Source organism: Lycorma delicatula, chromosome 7 (genome assembly GCF_047948215.1).
Source record: "Lycorma delicatula isolate Av1 chromosome 7, ASM4794821v1, whole genome shotgun sequence".
Classification (NCBI taxonomy): Eukaryota; Metazoa; Arthropoda; class Insecta; order Hemiptera; family Fulgoridae; genus Lycorma; species Lycorma delicatula.
Window position 1 is genome coordinate 143,296,805 of NC_134461.1, and position 19,083 is coordinate 143,315,887.

The 19,083-nt window shown below is 31.0% G+C and overlaps 1 protein-coding gene across 2 annotated transcripts in view; it reads left to right on the top strand.

Moving 5' to 3' along the window:
* The first annotated feature begins 1,835 nt into the window (after positions 1–1,835).
* Positions 1,836–19,083, top strand: part of Smyd3 (SET and MYND domain containing, class 3) — a 36,960-nt gene continuing 19,712 nt past the window's right edge. The window contains exons 1-5 of one of the 2 annotated variants that reach the window (XM_075371816.1): positions 1,836–2,112; positions 4,065–4,236; positions 12,692–12,761; positions 14,758–14,885; positions 15,333–15,512. In XM_075371816.1, the coding sequence (XP_075227931.1) occupies positions 2,015–2,112; positions 4,065–4,236; positions 12,692–12,761; positions 14,758–14,885; positions 15,333–15,512 (648 nt within the window). In that variant the 5' untranslated portion in view covers positions 1,836–2,014. The remainder of the gene's footprint in view (positions 2,113–4,064; positions 4,237–12,691; positions 12,762–14,757; positions 14,886–15,332; positions 15,513–19,083) is intronic. The other variant, XM_075371817.1, reaches the window with a different exon arrangement.

Sequence of the window (19,083 nt, forward strand, 5' to 3'; positions counted from 1 at the left end):
GATTTTTTTTTTTTATGTAGGTAATAATATCAGCTGGTATCAGCATGAAAACAGCAGCACTAATCACTGATATTGGTAGCAAAGGTTATTGAAAAAAGGTTAGAACAGGATGAGAAAGATGTGCTATCCAGAGGTATCCTATAAAGGATATCTCTGTAGCACATATATCTTTATATATATATATATATGTATAGCCCTATATATTCTATAGGATTCATCTGTACTCCTTATCTACATTTTTACAATTTTATTCATAATAAATTAATAATCAATTGATTATCAAGGAGAATACTTGAAATACATATTTAAAAAAATGATTTATATTATATAAAATACTTAAAATAATTTATACTATATTTTTAAAAAAAACACAAAACAATAAATTAAGAGCCAATAATACTAATGTAATAATAAGTAATAATAATACTTCCAAATCACTGATTTGGAAGCTGAGAGTTCCAGTGTTCAAGTCCTAGTAAAGTCAGTTATTTTTACACGGATTTGAATACTAGATCATGGATACCGGTGTTCTTTGGTGGTTGGGTTTCAATTAACCACACATCTCAGGAATAGTCGAACTGAGAATGTACAAGACTACACTTCATTTACACTCATACATATCATCCTCTGAAGTATTATCTAAAACGGTAGTTACCGGAGGCCAAACAGGAAAAGAGAGAGAGAGGTTTGGAATCATGATACTTGGGATCATTTATAGTTAGTATACTTTACAATCAAGAAATCCACTATACTTGACAAGGTATAGTCTTTAGGCAGGTATAGGTATAGTCTTTTGACAAGGTATACTCTAAAGAACTTTCTCTAACATTTTATTGCTGACTTTTAATTCTCATAGATTCCTCCAACTGGTAGTAATCATTGCTTCAAAACAAAACTACAAAACTGATGCACATTCAGCATACTAAACCCACTGAATTGCAGATGTTTATTCTAACAAATGACATTTTCACTGCAATCACCTCAGGGACTTAATGTATACTGAACATCATTATTACCTGAAAAAACCAGTTCTTAAATTGTAACTTTCTATGACTCAAGTGTTTTATATGTGATGACATCGAAAGATTAGGTCACATCTTATTAAGATACAAGATAAAAGCAATAAATCAATCCCCTTTTCTGTTGTGATACTTTGAAGGGGAAGTTATTTAACATAATCTTAAAATTGTAAAATCAATAACTTCTGCAATATTTATTGAGGAATTAGTATAGGTTATATATATATATATATATATATATATATATAAAACAAAGAAAAGAAAGGTTGATAACAAAAATTTTGCACGAGTTTGGTTCAGTGTGTCAATAAAGAACTTTTAAATTTCAAATTGATATCATCCGCGATCATCATGAATAAAACGAAAGTATTTAAATCATTATTTTGAATGAATGCATTTTAAAAGATAAAAGCTGTAGCTAATGAAAATACACTTCTATATAACTATTAAAATAAGTTATATGTTTACTAGTAAAAATCCACACTTTAACACCAAAAAAGATCTTTTTGATGATCTACATGGAACATTTTTCTCAATATTGAGAAGTAAGTTCGTCTTTTTTTAATGCCTAGAAAAATTTCATTCAGCGTTATATTTTTATTTAATTTTAGCTTCTATTTATTTATCATATAATTTTTTTATTGTAACAAATAAGTGTTATACGGGCAGTTTATTACAAAATATTAGGTATTTATTACGTAAGGTTATATATAATCTTAATAGAAATGTTACCATCTTTAACCATTATCGTGTTGGCTAGTTACTTTCAAACGAACTTCAAACTTGATAAACTTAAATCGAACAGCTGATATGACAGTAATCATGTGGTTGTGACTGTATAGACCCGAAATAAACTTTGAGGTTAAGACTGTGGTATTAATAATACATTGTTTACACTGCCCGTTATTTTTATATATAGTTATGAATTACAGAGTGTATTTTTAGTTAGCTAATAAAATGTGTAAGCCTACAAACGCTATTTTTGAAACTAAAATATGATAAGGGAAGGTGAAGTATTAATTAAGAGTAAACCGTTCGTTTATGTCTTAAAATCAAAATTAAGAACAGAAAGATGTGATTTTTGTTTAAATAGGTAAATTCTATATTTATTTAATTTTTTTTTCTGTAAAATTAAATTTTTTTAGAGTATTTGAGTTAATCTATTGAAAGTAGGTGACAGCCTTTTTATTATTTGTTTTAATAACATCACTTTATTTTAGATAAAAACATTACATTTGACAATTATTACTCATTTGAACCATTATGAATTATGTTTTAATTTTTTAAATTAAAAAAAAAAAAAAAAAACAGGATTAAATTGGAAAAGTTTATTAATCTTTTTTCTGACAAAGTTTACCATAAAATTAACATCACTTCTGAGTTTGTCAGGAATGAAGAAAGAATGTGAAAAAAAAGACTATTTTTTGAAGGAAAAATAAATGTAATCCAGTTTGTAAAAAAAAGAAAAAAACGCTACATCAAATTTACAAATGATAAAGTTGTATGTAGAAAGAGTGTAGATTGTGACTAGTAATTGCATAGTTTTGCTACTTTCCAATAATCCATGGCTTTTAAAATCTAAATTAATTGAATTATTAGAATCTTGCATCATTTGTTAGTTGTCTCTCACAATGTTTGTTAGTTAGTGTCCGTTATTGTTTATGGTGTAGAGATTTTGTTTTTTGGTAAAAATCAAAACTGCCTGTTCAAAAAAATATGTTTGTTTAATTATCAACTTTAAAAACTGCAAACTAAACCATTTTTTATAAATAAAACATTTTGAATGACCTACTTCAAAACCACAATCAGTGATTAAAAAACATCAAATAAACAAAATTTAACAAAATAAATAAAACTTTACGTATTTTGAAATTATGATTCATTATCCTCATGTATTAACTCAGCTTACAATCAACTGCACTTATCTTTTTACATGATGAATGATGAATTTTTTTGAAGTGGTACTACTACCCTGCCATGGGAATTTGTGAATATTAAATTGCTTATTGATAATTGGAGATATACCTACTTAAAAGAATTGAATTTATGACATTACTATTTTTTTTGCGTACGTGTGATTATTTTTTATCAGGCATTTAATTATTTATATCTGTTCATTTTATTTATATCAAAATCAGTATTTACCTACTCATCTATTCAAAATTATTTAAATTTTAATAATTTCAGTTATTTAGTATTTAATATTCTTTTTGCCAGTTAAAATTATGTTTTAGAATTATATATTGGACTATGACATAATTACTACCAGAAATCTACTCTTCTGCTTTCACTATCATTATATTAAAATAAAACTTAATTTGGCAGTTTATTAAAATGTCAAGGAAAGTATGCTAAACACTATAGTATCAAGCATAATAATTAAAAAAAGAGGATTTTATGGAACTGTGGTTTATTCAGGTACATTCTTTAACCAGAGAGTGTTTTGTATCTTAGGCTCATGGTGTCATTGTTCTAGTTTTGAGATAATTGTGATATGAATAATCAGACGTGTAAGTGTTTTGTTTTATTTGTTTGACGGTTTTTTTTTAATGTGTTTGTAGATTTTATATATTTTGAATGCATTAAGGAGAATGGAATTGTTTGTGTTATATGTGTTGTCTTATTTACTCAATTTTTAACAGAGACATTAATTTTCTTTATAAGATGTGATAAAAATTGGCATGGAAAATATTGTTATGAGTAAGTTTTTAATAAAGAGATGCTTTGTAAATTTTTCATATGTGCAGTATTTACTTGTGTTTCAAGTTTTAATTTAGAAAAATGAAATCTTACCAGTATCAGTTGTTTTGCATTGTGCTGAAATTGGATTATATCTAACTAACATTACAATAAAAGGAGGAATTAATAAAATTAAAGAAAATTAAAATAATAAATATTATAAATACTATGTAATATAATAATAATTAGAAAATTTGTTAAGTAATAGTATGTGTTAGTTTATTTGCACTATTAAAATACAGGTTTGCATTTCATATAGAATCTTTATTAAGTAAATTTTAGACATTTTCATTTGTTTTATTGCAGTGGGAAGCTATTAAGATGTTCAGGATGTCAGTATGTATTTTATTGTAATCGTGATTGTCAAAAAGCTGCATGGTTTGATCATAAACCAGAATGTTCAAATCTTCGAAAAATATATCCAAAGATAGTTCCAGATTCAGCAAGACTGATTGGAAAAATAATTTTCAAGTTAAAAGTAAGTTATTTTAACCATTTTAATTACTTCAAGAACAAAATAATGTTTAAATTAAAGAATTTAATTGTTGTCTTTTACTTTGTTTACCCAGAGATCCACCCGGATCTCCGGGTGGGGTCTACTAAGGAAGGGGTCACCAGAAAATTAAAAAATAACATTCTACGAGTCGGAGCGTGGAATGTTAGAAGCTTAAAAAAGGCTGGTAGGCTAGAAAATTTAAAAAGGGAAATGGATAGGATAAATGTGGATGTAGTAGGAATTAGTGAGGTTCAGTGGGAAGAGGAAGGCGACTTTTGGTCAGGTGATTTTAGAGTAATTAACTCAGCTTCAAATAATGGGCAGGCAGGAGTAGGTTTCATAATGAACAAGAAGATAGGGAAGAGAGTAAAGTATTTCAAAACACATAGCGATAGAATCATTGTAATAAGGATAAAATCAAAACCTAAACCGACAACAATTGTTAACGTCTATATGCCTACAAGCGCCCATGATGATGATGAGGTAGAGTGTGTATACGACGAGATTGATGAAGCAATTAAACACGTAAAAGGAGATGAAAATTTAATAATAATTGGAGATTGGAATGCAAGCATTGGAAAAGGCAAGGAAGGAAATATAGTGGGTGAATACGGGCTGGGCAAAAGGAATGAAAGAGGGGACCGACTTATAGAGTTTTGCACGAAGTATAATTTAGTAATTGCCAACACCCAATTTAAAAATCATAATAGAAGAATATACACTTGGAAAAAGCCAGGCGATACTGCAAGGTATCAGATAGATTATATCATGGTTAAGCAAAGATTTAGAAATCAACTCGTCGACTGCAAAACTTATCCTTGAGCAGACATTGATAGCGACCATAATTTGGTGATAATGAAATGTAGATTGGGGTTTAAAAACCTGAAGAAAAGGTGTCAGATGAATCGGTGGAATTTAGAAAAGCTTGAGGAAGAGGAGATAAAGAAGATTTTTGAGGAGGACATCGCAAGAGGTCTGAGTAAAAAAGATAAGGTAGAAAATGTAGAAGAAGAATGGGAGAATGTTAAAAAGGAAATTCTTAAATCAGCAGAAGCAAACTTAGGTGGAATAAAGGGAACTGGTAGAAAACCTTGGGTTTCAGACGATATATTGCAGCTGATGGATGAACGTAGATAATATAAGAATGCTAGTGATGAAGAAAGTAAAAGGAACTATCGGCAATTAAGAAATGCTATAAACAGGAAGAGCAAACTGGCGAAAGAAGAGTGGATTAAAGAAAATTGTTCAGAAGTGGAAAGAGAAATGAACATTGGTAAAATAGACGGAGCATACAGGAAAGTTATGGAAAATTTTGGGGTACATAAATTAAAATCTAATAATCTGTTAAACAAAGATGGTACACCAATATATAATACGAAAGGTAAAGTCGATAGATGGGTGGAATATATTGAAGAGTTATACGGAGTTAATTTTCTAAATTAATTAGAAAATGGTGTTATTGATAGGGACTCTTGGAGAGCTAATCAAACCAGTCAAATGACTGAAGACAAAAAAAAAAACTTTGTTTTTCCTTCTATAATATTACTTTTTTTTTAATGATGAATTTTGTAATTCCTTTCAAATCTTGAAAACTGAAGACAGGTTTGCTGTTGTAAACTTTGCCACTAAGTAGATAGACATTACTTTCAGAAGGGTGATAAAAATATATAGAAATGGTTCAGTTTTACAAAACAGTGCATTTAGAGATATTTTTCTATAAAAAAAGATTGATTAGAAAGTTTTAAATTTTTGTCTTTTGTTGATTCTACCCTTGTCACCAATTAAAAATGTTTAAATAACAAGATGGCCAATTTTAAGTACTTTATTTTTATTTAGAATTTGCAAAAATATGGGTAAATACTTTTATCAGCAAATAAAATTGCAAAAATGCAAAAATTTACATTTTTCTGCAAAATGCAGAATTTTTTTATTGCTTTTTACCTTCAGATTCTATCTTTGAAGTTCCTGTCCTAGGACAAATAGCACTTCTACTTATATACAGTGTGTCCAGGCTAAAGGTATCCAAAAGTAATGGCCTACATTTAGAAAAAAACAATTGTCGTAATCTCTTAATGTAGGCTCAGTCTACAGGAAACATCTCCCAAGATTTGTTCTGTATTCTTTCAAGGTCTATGGAATATGTATGTGCAGGAAAGCCAACTCACAATGCAGTTGTAGTCAGTCGAGATGTGGACCTCACAAAAGGTTCAGTATGTGTTTTGGTTAGTGGAGTTTTGATCAGTTTCACATATTTATGAATTGAATGGAATCATGTCTGTTTTTGCTGCCCGCGCATTGAGGAAGAACGGAAGGAAATGCTTGACAAACTGGGCCACCGGTGCATATTTAGACTGGATGAAACTCAGCAGATCCTGATGAAGAGTGAGGAAGACTGGAAAGCTATTTAGGAATTTGCTGGGAAAGCTATGTGCAGCTGAGGAGTCGTGTGCAAGAAGGATAACCTGGAGAGTGCCGGGCCGGACAGACCTGTGGCTGAGTGCCTAGGGAGGTCACCTTGGAGGTCAACACGTGGAGGTCACCTTGGCGTGATGAAGCTGTGGACATTCAGTTTTGGTGCCTGATCGTGTGCTCGTTGCTTTGGAAAAAGTTAGAACCATACTGGTAAGTGCTGTTTTGTGTCCTTCTTGTTGGGTGTGTTTGTCTGTAATTTGTGCGGTGAGTGTATGTGTGCTGATTGGCTGCGTCTGCTGTGGGTGTTTATTGTGAGTACTGGACTGTTGTGTTGTGTTGTGTTCTTGATAAGCTGTATTGTGTGTGTGTGTGTGTGTGTGTGTTGATGGCTGTTGCGTGGATTTGGGGCATGTTAGAGCTGGTGTGCATGTTTAGTTGTGCCTATTTGTGGGCATTGTGCCTTCGGTTGTCTCGTGTGTTCTGCTACGTTGTTCTTGGGGTGTGTGTATGTTTGGTGCTACTTTATTGTTAGTGGTGTCTGATTGTGTGTGTGGTCATTAACCTCCCTCCTGAAGTAATGCCACTTTAGCAGTTTCAGGAGGGGTGGTTAGCCTGAGGTGTAGGTTTAGTCAGTAGTGCGGAGGTACACATATGCACTTAATAACATCTTGTGGAACCTGTTGGTGAGCCCAACACTACCTTGGCACCCATAAATGAGGTTCCTCCACCTCATAAAAAGTAATAGACGTTTCTCCTGGAAAGTCTAGGTGAGATAGTTACAAACTGCAAATTCCTTGTTCCGCTGTTCTTGACATTGTTCATAAGCAGCTCCATGTGTGAACATACAAATTATAACTCGTTCATCAATTGAACCAAATGATCACCTTCTACGATATTAGTTTGCTGCAGAGGTAATGCACTGTATCAAAAATAATCTTAATTATATTGATATGCTGTTATTTAGTGATAAGGCAACCTTTCATACATGCAAGAAAATTAACAGACACAATTGTTGAATTTCAGGTACTGAAAACCCCCCTATAAAGTAATCGAAAATTAAAGGGACTACAATTACATTGTGAGTCGGCTTGCCTGCGCATGCATATTTCTGACCTTAAGAGTGTACAGAATAAATCTTGGAGACATTTCCTGTCGATTGAGCCTATGTTTAAGAGATTATGATGACTGGTTTTCTCAGTATAGGCCAGTCTTTAGTTTTGAATACCTTTAGTCCAGACACCCTGTATTTTCTTTTTCACTTTATAACAGTAGCTGTAGTAGAAAAAGTTAGTGCACATAAATCAAATAATCTGAAATAATGTGTATTTCTAATCAGCAGCATAATTTGCATGTAAGGAAATATATAATTACACCTTAATAACAATCACAGTTCTACTGTTTCCTTAACAGTGGAACTGAAAATTTTTACCCAATTGATTTTTACATATACAAAAAGTAGTATGTAAACATATGAGTACTTTATTTGAGAGAGTTTAAAACATTATTCTCTTGTCTACTGATGATTGACCTCAAATATGAAGTTTTCATTCTGTTATACTGAAAGTGTGGATAACGTATTTACTGGTTTGTTTATTCATAAACTTATGAAAAGTAATTTAAAATAACATTGTTTAATTTAACAAATATATTTTTAATATACAATAAATATTAGAAAAATTAAACAAAAACAAAAATTACACATATTTATCTGAAATATTTTTTGATAAATATCATCAAAGAAATAATTATTAAAATTAATGTTTATGTATATTAAGTGCCATAAGTGTAATAATTATCTCTGATGTGACATGACACAAGTCATTTATAATAAAAAGCTTGCTGTATTTAGGAATAATAAGGGGACCCCACGCCATTCCTATTAGGATTAGTGAGAAGGAAAGTGGTTCAGTAAGCCAAATTTACAGTAGCATTAGCGTGACATGTCAACTGCAAAGCAGGTGACCCCTTCAATTAACACTCACTGTGTTCAACTTAGGGGCCATATATATGATGAACATCAATACTCTCATAGAAAGAAATTAATAGTGTGCATTTTACTTCAGTGCTTTACAAGCATCACAACTATAAGAATGACTAAAACAGATAAGTAAAGCAATAAATGAATGTATTCTTGTCTGCTGTGTTACATATACTAGTACAACTCAGCAGGGATATATACATTATCATGTCCTTAAATATTGGAATCTATGACACTACATTTAAAAAATTAATTGTTTAGATTTAATTGGTGACCACTTGCTGAAGTGCATTGTAGTTAGTATATATTTATACTGGACTTGTTAAATATATAAATTAATAGTCTTCTAGAATGAAAGTTAGGTATAAATTCAATTAAAAAAAATTATTTCAACTTGCATATTTGTTTTGTTTGTGCTTTTAAAATATATTAACTTCTATGTAGAATAATTTACATTTACTATCATTCAGGGTGCTAGTCAGAAGTTTACAAAATCTTGATTTCTAATCGGAGGATCATTACTTTGTTAATGGGTGATAACTATAAAACGAGCAATCATCATCTATCATGATGATAGACAGGAATTTTGGATTATTTCACATTATTATATGGTGGGGCAGGGATATGATATATATGATAAATATGGCGTTGCATTGTAAATTTAATCTACCCAGAAATATTTGTGGTATCTTGTACAACAATAATGAAATTTTGAACCGGACGTTTCTGTTTTTGCGTAGTACTAGGTTACTGCAAAAAATTTAATATTGTCATAAATATTTTTTTACTAGAAGAGTTTTTATTAATTTTTTTCCCTTGCTTTCAATTTTGATTTTTTTGATTCTATGTCTTTAATTTTATTATCCGAGTAGGGAGCCTTTTGCACTCCCTATCGGAATTAGTTAGGTTTTATATAGTTTCCATTTTCTATTATTTTAACTTTTATATTTTAAAGACTCCTCTGTCTGCGATATTAGTTTTGAGTTTTATTTCACTTTTTTAACTTTTGTTTTAACTTAGTTTTAAATTTTAATTATATAATTTATATTAGTTTTAAATCTTATTTAGTTTTATTATTTTAGTGTTATTTTACCTTTTTATTAAAGGAAATTCCGAGCAATGATAATGCACAGGTCTTTTTGCCCCCAAACAAAAAAAAAGGGGAAATATGATGAGTTTTAGTTAAATCACAAAATCATTATTTTTGCTTGAAAAAAGGTTTATTGGCATATATTCATTTGTTATTACATAACATCTAATGATACTGATCTTTGCAAAATCACATGTTTCAAATGGTGTTCATTTTTGTTTATACATTGTTGTAAGAGGTTTTGGAAATTAGCCTCCACCCTTCTTCGCAGGTTTCTGTCAATATGGATGGTTTGTTGACAAATACAGCCCTTTAATTCATCTAAAGTATGGGGTTTGGTGTCATAGATGCATGACTTAAGGATCTTGGTATCTCTATAAAAAAAAATCACACATTCATAAAGCTGGGGACTGAGGGGGCCATGCAACATCACCAAATCAGGATATGATGCATTTGGGAAGCAAAGGATGAAGAACATGTGCTGATGCTCGGGCTATGTAAAAAGTTGTCCCATCCTGCTGAAGCCACACACAAAATATCAATCCACCTTCTTCTTAACTCAGACATACAAAAAAGGTGTTTATCATCTCAATGTAACACTCAGCATTAACAGTTACAGTAACACCATTTTGTTCAAAAAAATATGGGCCAATTGTGTAATTCTTCCCCAACACACTCCAACATGTAACTTTGGGTTTTTGTTGGATTTCTTAGAAATTCTCAGCAGTACAGTGACAATTCTGTTTGTTAACTGCATCATTGAGGTGAAAATGAGCTTTGTACTTGTCAGTAAGACAATGTTTTTATTTTCCTCATAAGTGACAACATAATGTATGCAAAATTCAAACGCTGAGGGTAATCTGTTTCTTTCATCTCCTGCACAACTACTGATTTGTATGGATGAGAGTTTAGTTCTTCATGTAAAATACCCATCATCAAGTAATTGCTGATTTGAAGTTCCACAGCATGTCTCCAAGCAGAGCAGCCTGGACTTCATAACAATGCTGTTCCACATTTTCTGGAGGATGTACTGCACGTGGAGCACCTGGTGATTTGATTTTCTCTAACAAGCAACCTGATTGAACATTATTGCCCAACATAATATTGTGTTATGGTGGATGTTAAATCTGCGTCAAAACTCATTTGAACCATGGTCACTGATTCACCATTCTTTACAAAACAGTCACATGCAAAATCACAATGTTCTAACCTCCACAACTCCATGATGTCAACTGGAAGTGAAATGCTATGAACAAAGGAATGGAATACCTCCACCTACACTGGTGTTTACCACTCCTATTGGCTGAATACTAGCTGTTTCAAAGACATCCTATTTCTTTGCCCCCCCATTATTTCTGCTTCTCAAGAAAGAGCTTGGGCATAAATTTGACCACAATATATTTTATTGAGATAATCAGATTAGATTTAATGATGTAAATCTAAATTATAATCTGATGTTGCTCATTGTTCTATAGTTATCTCAGCTTGTATACATAACCTCAGAGAACTAATCTGAGATCAGCTGTTGTGATGGCTCAAAGATGATTTAAAAGTTTATTATTACTAATCACTGTGTAATTAGTCATTGCTCATACTACTATATTAAAATAAAAGCAGTACCATAAATTCTAGTAAAGACAGTTACTTTTATATGGATTTGAATACTAGATCGCGGATAGCAGTGTTTTTTGGTGGTTGTGTTTCAATTGACCACACTTCTCAGGAATGGTCACCCTGAAACTGTACAAGACTACAGTTCATTTGCATTCACACATATCATCCTCTGAAGTAATACCTTACGGTGGTTCCGGAGGCTAAACAGAAAAAAGTACCATGAAACGCTTTTTTATTTCTTCAGTGGTTTTCAATAGTTGAAATTAAAGTTTAATACGTACTCCTGATCTTGCTCTTCCATATTTATAGCAGTATATTATCAACGATATGTTTATTATGATGCATCACATTGCTGCTTGGAATACTAGCTAGTAAATCACATCTTAAGCTTGTGCCATCATCTGTTACAGTACTATACTAAAACCATTGGATAATGCCTTTTAATCTTCAAAAGATTTGTTTAATTATTTATATGAAGTATATAAGAATATAAAGATTAAAAAGAAAAACATTTTAAACAATTTACACATCTTTTCTGTAAACTGTTTACAAATACAGCATTAATTAAATGTTGCATTGAAATTGTTTTTTAATTAATTTTCATTTATAAGATAAACAAAACACTTCTTCTTATCTGCACAAGCTTTTATAACAATATCAATGTACAACAATCTATAACAATAATAATATCAATCTTATGACCTATTGACAAATCAAATACAATTAGGTGATCCTGGAAAAACTATAAAAATTGATTAAAATTTATTTTCACAGTATAAGAAGGATATATTGGTTATATATTACCACAGCAATGGGTGTTTGGGGGTTGTGTGTTGGAAATCAAAGCAATATTTTTAATCGCTGTTGAGAAATGAACAGAGGCACAGTTATTATCCATCATCAAAGAATATATTCTTCCAGGGACAGCTATTACATTTGATGAATGAAAAGTTTTGTATAAACTCCCTTCCAAAATGCAGTTATACCCATCAAACTTTTGTATATAAATATAATTTTATAGATCCTGACACTAGTGCACATATACAGACTGTAGAATGGGTGGTAACTCACAAAGTAACAAATAAGACCAGTTTGATTTGGTCTATGATTGACTTTTACTTGTGCAAGAGCATCTGGCATCAACGGCATGAAGAAGAGGACTTGTTTGAAAAGATTTTTGCACTTATTATGTCTTACTGACCTCCTGAGTAAAGGTAAAATATTTATATTTACAGTTAATTATTTATATGTTAAGTATTGTGCTGATAGACAGATCACAGAAAAGATACCAATTAACTTCTAAGCAATATGACAGTAATTTTTTTTTATCTTTTTTCTATAAGAGAGGTGGTGGTCAAGAAAGAGAGCAGTACTCAAAAACTGGATTTAGAATGTTTAAGGATTTAATGTCTCGTGAGTAAATTATTAATCAATCTTTAATTATTTTATAATAATTTACATTATTAATCCCAGTTGCAGTAACTAGATTGACATAGTTATTTATGTTTCTTAAATTACTCAAAAAGTAATGTTTAGCACCTTTTGAAGTTGCTTTATTTGAGTTGGTAACACTGGAGTTATGAAAAAAACTGCTATAATTCCTGGTTTTTCATAAACGATGCAACATAGAAGAAGGATTCCTGGTACTACAAATTGATATCAACTCATATGGTGTGTGAACCATACTTCACTCGCTGGAAAAATATCTTACCATATTCCCGTTAATTTATGTTACGTGTTAAAGTATTTCATACAGGCGACTTTGAATAAGTGTATCTACCTGAGTTGTAGGATTCCCAAACTTTTTTGTTTTTTCATTTCAGTGGTTACTGGAGAACTATCAGTTATAATGTGCCAAATACTAGTTTTGTTGTAGAGAATTATTAATTACTTAGAAACGTTTACTGACAATCAGTTTATTTATTTCAAACCCCTACATCTGTTCAAGATTCCTAAACAAGCAGGACAGAATAATTCCAAACAGTTGTAAGAATAAGTCATCGCTTATCCTTGCAATTGTCTAGCATTTGGAATTGTCTATCTACACCACAAACTGTTTAGCCAAACTCCACACATTACCTCTAGTAAAGGTTAATGTAATTTTTTTTAAATTTATAAATTTATTGTTTATAGTGATTCTAGGCATCACACAATGATATAATTTTAATTTTTCCAAAATTATTGTATTACTTTATGAAGTACATATCAGTAGTGTAATGTATTGTGGACTGATTTAATCCAAGGCTGATATTTTAGATCATATGATATATTTATTGTACATGATACATTTATTAAATGCATTATTGTTGAAATAAAATCACAGGTTAGAAATCATTCATTTTTTATTATCACATTTTAAAGCTTAAAAAAACATCATCTTTCTCTTGTGTTGTTTTAATTTCTCTTGAAAGATGATTTTATTTACGATTTGAAAAAAATCATTGATAGGAATTGAATCTGGAATCACCTGTCTTAATCTGTTCACATAGGGAGATTTCCTATTTTCACTTTTTTTTAATATTTCACGGCACCATGAAACATGATATGCCCCCTGATCATTGAACAGGTTATGCGGCACCCAAACTGTACTAAGCTTTCAAACTTGCAGGTGATCTTGCAGCAATGTTTTTCTCAGTCAGAGACGAAGACAGTCAACCTGACCTTGAAGTGTTCTCAAGACCAAAATTTCCTTTTTCTAACTCTTGGTACCACCTAATTATTGTTGTAAGATGAGAATAATCATCTCCAAGCACAGGAGTCATTTATTCTAATCACTGATCAACACTACAGCTACATGCAGAATTGCCCGATATTCAGTTTTTGACCATGATGATATCACTACCTCTTTTCACTAACACAGCTAAAAAGCAAATGACTCTCAGTTGGTGCACTAGAGCAGCTGCAGTGTAGGTTGGGACCTATCTAAATATACTGCTTACTTGTAACTGTCTGTAATGATCCAATGCATCATAGTATTGCAAAACTTTCCTAGTGTCCTCTGAATTTGGTGATTGGAGTAAAATTCCACAACAAATCAAAAGAATAATCGTTGAACAAGCTACAAAGATGGGATTGCATTAAATTAAATGTATTATTAGATAAATTGTGAGATGCTCTTTTGGTTGTAAAACTAATAATGTAATGGGAAAGGAATGACTTGCTTTGTTGAAAAAGAACATGAAAGTAACAGGCATGCTGTATAATGCATTGGATTATCCATAACAAATTCATTAGCTTCTGAATCAAGTACAGTGTTTCAATACTTTACCTGCTTATTATTGGCTTTGTTGTACTTAATTTATAACAGTGAACTCCACTTAATGTATTAAAATAAAAGTATTTGATTATTGAAATTGCTTATTTCTTAAAATTAAATTTGATTTATTTTATTAATTCTTTTTCTAATTAGATTATTCTGATATAAAAAAAGATGAGAAGCGAATGGACCATTTTACATCAATATATGGTGTACTTTCAGATTTGTTTGGAACAGATAACATTCCAAATGCTGCTGAGCTTATGGGAATTTACGGAAGGGTAAGTTTATTAAATGAAATAATCTTTTTTTGCCACTAGGCATGTACCTTCATACCATGCCTCCAGACTTTTCATCTCTCTGCAAGTCTCCTGGTGTTATATCTTCAATCAACCTTAATTAAATCCATTATTTTGTACCTACTTCTTCCTTTCATCCTACTTGCTTTGATTTGTAAAGTAAAACAGTGATTATGTATTTTATTTAGTCGATGTTTGAAGTGGAGTAATCAAATCAACTCTGCAAGAATGAATGAATACTCATAGACATATAGAAGTGGTTGTTATTTACATTTATTCTTATGTTACTTCTTATATATAACAAAAAGAATGATAAATACATTATCTGATCTATTTAGTATCAGTTTTTTCAGAATTTTTTACAAATTTTGTTACATAATAAAAATGGGCTTTATTCTTAATAGAATTAAATCAAACTCATTTTTTCAGGTGTGTGTCAATTGTTTTAACATATTAGATCCAGAAATGATGTCTATTGCTGCTGGTATTTATTTAGGAGCATCAATTATTGATCATTCTTGTGAACCTAATGCTGTAGCAGTATTTGAAGGAACAACACTTTACATTAGAGCACTGAAGGACTTTCAAGAACCAGTTGATTGGTCAAAGGTATTTTATCTATTTATGAAATGTGAAAAATGTTCATAAAGGAGGTTTTTCATAGGAAAGAATGGTAAGAGAGATTTTTTATGGGCTCATGATTTTGCCATAAATTATAACATCTCTGGGGTAGGAATCCTGAAATGTAAGAGTTAAAAGTAAGAGTTGAGTCTTGGTTGTTAAAGGTTTATTTAAGCCAGGTTTATTTATTTTTTCGATTACATTCCTGAAGTTAAGCTTTATAGAAGTACTTTCACTTTCAAGGAATTCTATTATAGTTTCTAATTCCACTAACTTCAAAATTAAAGAGTAACTTTCTATCTTATTACAATATTCATATTGTAAATAAAGATTATTTGTTTTTACATTACAAATTTTATCACAGAACTAATTATTATAACTGTAATTATACAGGTGTAGAAAAAAAATATTGGTGTTTTATAGCAATATTTCTTATCTGTGACTGTAATGAAGTAGAAATAAATGAAAGAATAACTGTTACAGTTTTCCCCTACAAGTGTTCAATGTGAGCATCTTTTGTCAAGTGTCACACATTTAACTGATAGGAGGCATGCTGGATACTTTATCCAGCATTTCTGGAATAATTTAAGCTACAGCTGCTTCAATCCTGTGTTTCAAGTCTGAATATCAATAAGTACAGAGATGCGTAAACAACATTCTTTATAAAATCCCAGATCAGGTGACTGGAGCCACCACAAACATGCTCTGTTATCAAGTGCATGCGAACATTCCAGCAATCAAGAAAAGTATCATTCAATCAATTCCATAAAGTTATGTCAATGAGGTGGTGCATCATATTGCCAAATACAATTCTCTGGTCATCTTGCAGCTGAGGAAATATTCTTATATGCAGTATATTCGAATAAGTAACTTACATTATATTTGCTTCAAGGAAAAAGAATGCGCCATAAACTTGCCGTTGGGATATTGCTAAAAAACATTTCGTTTTGGGAAGTCCGTTTCGCAATGTAAGAGTTATGAGGATTTTCTGATCCTCACATCCTATTTGTATTGACTTTTCTGCGTAGATAAAATGTTGAGTCATCACTGAACATGATGAAGAAAGTCGTCGTGTTCATGCTACATATTTTCAATTACGAAGTTTGCATGCACATCATAGCTGATAGGCTTCAAAGCTTGTAACAGATGTTAACAGTATGGCCGTAGGTGTAATCATTTCCTTGAAACATTCCATGCTGTCATCACTGGCATTGCTAGTTCATGGCTGGCCTCCTAACAAATTTTTTAATACTATGCTGGAAAGATTCCATGATTCATTCAATGTTTTCTTCAGACATGGCCTGGTTTTCTTCCTTGGTTGTCCTATACACTTTCCTTTACCCAGACATTTGATCATTTCAAACTGATACTTATACAGCATGGCCAGGAAGTCACCATACCCCTAAACTTAACAAAAAATATGAGTTAGGATATGTGTCAGACAGTATTTTTGTTGGGGGTCGGTTGGCAACAGTTTTTTACAATGTCAAACACTCTGAGTAAGAAAGTTGTGCTAAAATGGCTGACATAAGTTATTACAGCGTCAAGGAGCGGTTAGTTGCAAGTGTATGAGTTCATAAACGACAACATATGAATCAAATTATGAAGCTAATTGTAGCATATGTTTCGGCAATGTTTTAATAAGCTGCTATTAAAACTATTGCAGTTTCCATTGAACAATCCCCATTGAAATCAATTTGTAAACGGTCAGCTGAACTTCATATTCCATGGACAACAATGCAGGACCATATGAAAAAGGACTTGAAAGTTAGACCACTTCATTCAATGTTCATCAATGAACTGTCAGATGCAGACATGGAACATCGTACTACATCCTGTTGGGCTTTATTATAAAAGTTTGCCACTGCACTCAAACTATAAGGCAAACAGCATGTAGTTAAGTTAAGTTACAACCTTATTTGAGAATATCAATGTTTTCAAACAGAAATTATTACTCTAGTAAAAATAGATTCAAAAAGAAAATTTATTTCACCTTGAATCTTGCCAGTCATTATTACAAAAATCACCACAATTTGTTAGAAAAATGAAAATTGTTAGAAAATTAATTCGAAAGAAGATCTTTGGACTTCAAGAAATGTGAAAACAATTTCAATTATTTACTTCTCCTTTGTCCATTGATGTTGAAACTGTTAATGAAAATTTACAACTGGAATTAATCGAAATTCAGTGTGATTCTGTACTGAAACAAAATTATATGGTTGTTGGGACACCACGTTTCTATAATTATTTATCACTGGAGTTATATTCCAATGTGTTATTAGTAATTAAATGTATTTTTTGTGTTTGGTAGCACATATTTGTGCAAATAACTATTTTCCACTTTAAGAAATAATAGAACTGCGAAAAGATCAAAATTAACAAAGTATGTGCAAGCAATTTTAAAAATAACTACAACTCAACAAATTCAACCAAATTTTGAAGATTTGGTTAATAAAAAACGTTGTCAAGTTTTTTAAAAAAAAAGATATTATGTTATTTAAATAATGTAAAATTGAAAAAAAGAAACTTTCCTACATACATTCATATTTTTTTATATGTTTATATTCTGCGAATTATTATTATCTTTATGTATTGATTTGTTTATTGTAAAAGCTATGCTTCTTTATTTTCATTTATTTTTATTTTTTGTTTTGCGGCCTGCGATTTAATATATAATACTTACTATTTCCCTAGGTGGTTAACGAGTTTTGGTATATATTAACAAATATATATATATATATGTACATTAATTTAACAGAACTAAATTTAAACGATTGCATAGTTGCAGATCATTTTTTTTATTGAAGGAAATGGGATTATTAGGTTCATAAGGCATTAATAACAGTTCCTAAAATTATGACTTGCTGTAATTTTTTCATTATGTCAGATCCTTCTGTATTTTTTTTTGTTTTCAGTCATCTGACTGGTTTGATGCAGCCCTCCAAGATTCCCTACCTAGTGCCCATCGTTTCATTTCAGTATACCTCCTACATCCTACATCCCTAACAGTTTGTTTTACATATCCCAAACATTGCCTGCCTGCATAATTTTTCCCATCTACCTCTCCCTCCAATATCAAAGCAACTATTCCAGGATACCTTAAGATGTGGCCTACACATGTATAAGTCTGCCTCTTCTTTTAGCTATATTTTTCCAAATTCTTCTTTCTTCATCAATTTGCCGCAACACCTCTTCATCTCCCACTTTATCCACCCATCTGATTTTTAACATTCTCCTATAGCACCTCATTATGCTTCTAACCTTTCTTCTTAGGTTCTCTCATTGTTCAAGTTTCACTTTCATATAAAGCTAACTCCAAACATATACTTTCAAAAATGCTTTCCAGACGTTTAAGTTTTGATATAAGCAAATTATATTTCAACTGAAAGCTCGTTTTGCCTGTACTATTCAGCATTGTATATCGCTCCTGCTTCATCTGTCTTTAATTCTACTTCCCAAATAACAAAATTCTTCTACCTCCATAATCTTTTCTTGTCCTATATTTTTATCAGTGGTCCACCCACTTTATTTCTACTCCATTCATTTCATCCATGCCATT